The sequence below is a fragment of the Gekko japonicus genome, unplaced genomic scaffold (assembly GCF_001447785.1).
Source record: "Gekko japonicus isolate JY-2015 unplaced genomic scaffold, Gekko_japonicus_V1.1 scaffold520, whole genome shotgun sequence".
Taxonomy (NCBI): Eukaryota; Metazoa; Chordata; class Lepidosauria; order Squamata; family Gekkonidae; genus Gekko; species Gekko japonicus.
This window is the reverse complement of record NW_015169188.1, coordinates 288,409-289,107: the sequence shown is the minus strand read 5'-3', so window position 1 is coordinate 289,107 and position 699 is coordinate 288,409. Positions and strand designations below refer to the sequence as shown.

General features: G+C 39.8%; 1 protein-coding gene across 1 annotated transcript in view; it reads left to right on the top strand.

Moving 5' to 3' along the window:
* The window catches only part of RPL7 (ribosomal protein L7), an 11,283-nt gene that overhangs the window by 2,955 nt on the left and 7,629 nt on the right, over positions 1-699 (top strand). The window contains exon 3 of the mRNA XM_015416188.1: positions 565-698. Coding sequence (XP_015271674.1) covers positions 565-698 — 134 coding nt within the window. The remainder of the gene's footprint in view (positions 1-564; position 699) is intronic.

The following is a 699-nucleotide window of genomic DNA, read 5'->3' as shown; positions in this document are numbered from 1 at the left end:
TTCTAGAATTTTCCCACCCCAGGGAATCAATAGGACTTTATTTCTCCCAGGCCGAACAGGAAAAGTTGACATTTCTTTAAGTTTGTGAGGTGCCTGATAGAAATCTCTGATTTGGGAAGCCTTAACTTAGACTATACTTTTTTTAAAAGTTCTGTTTGGTTGCTGGACTTCAAGTTTTTTCCCTTGTTCTTTTTTTCTGGATGTTGGGTTGTTGTTTTTTGAAAAAAATGTATAAAAAAGTAGTTTTCGGTTGGCCATGCTGTGTGAACGCAGGTGCCTGCAAAAAGTGGAGTTCCCCCCTACAAACAGATAAATCACTATAATATGTTGTCTATAAGTACAAGTTACTGATGATCAACCAGCAAATGGCTTATCCTGTCTATGGGAGGGAATTGTTCCAGAAAGCTTTCAGTTGCACATGGGTAGTGGCCTGTGAGGATAGCAAATAAGCTTTGTCCATTCCCCTCATGCAAGAAAGATAATTGTTGTGATCTCTGAATACCACCTTAGATGATGTCAATGTACGTTGGTGAAAGTGTTAATACACTGCTTTTCTGATTTCAGTTGCGAAAGGATGAACGAAAAGTAATCTATAAAAGGGCTCAGGCCTATCACAAAGAATACAGGCAGATGTATCGACGTGAAATTCGCATGGCCCGAATGGCTCGCAAAGCTGGCAATTACTATGTACCTGCTGAA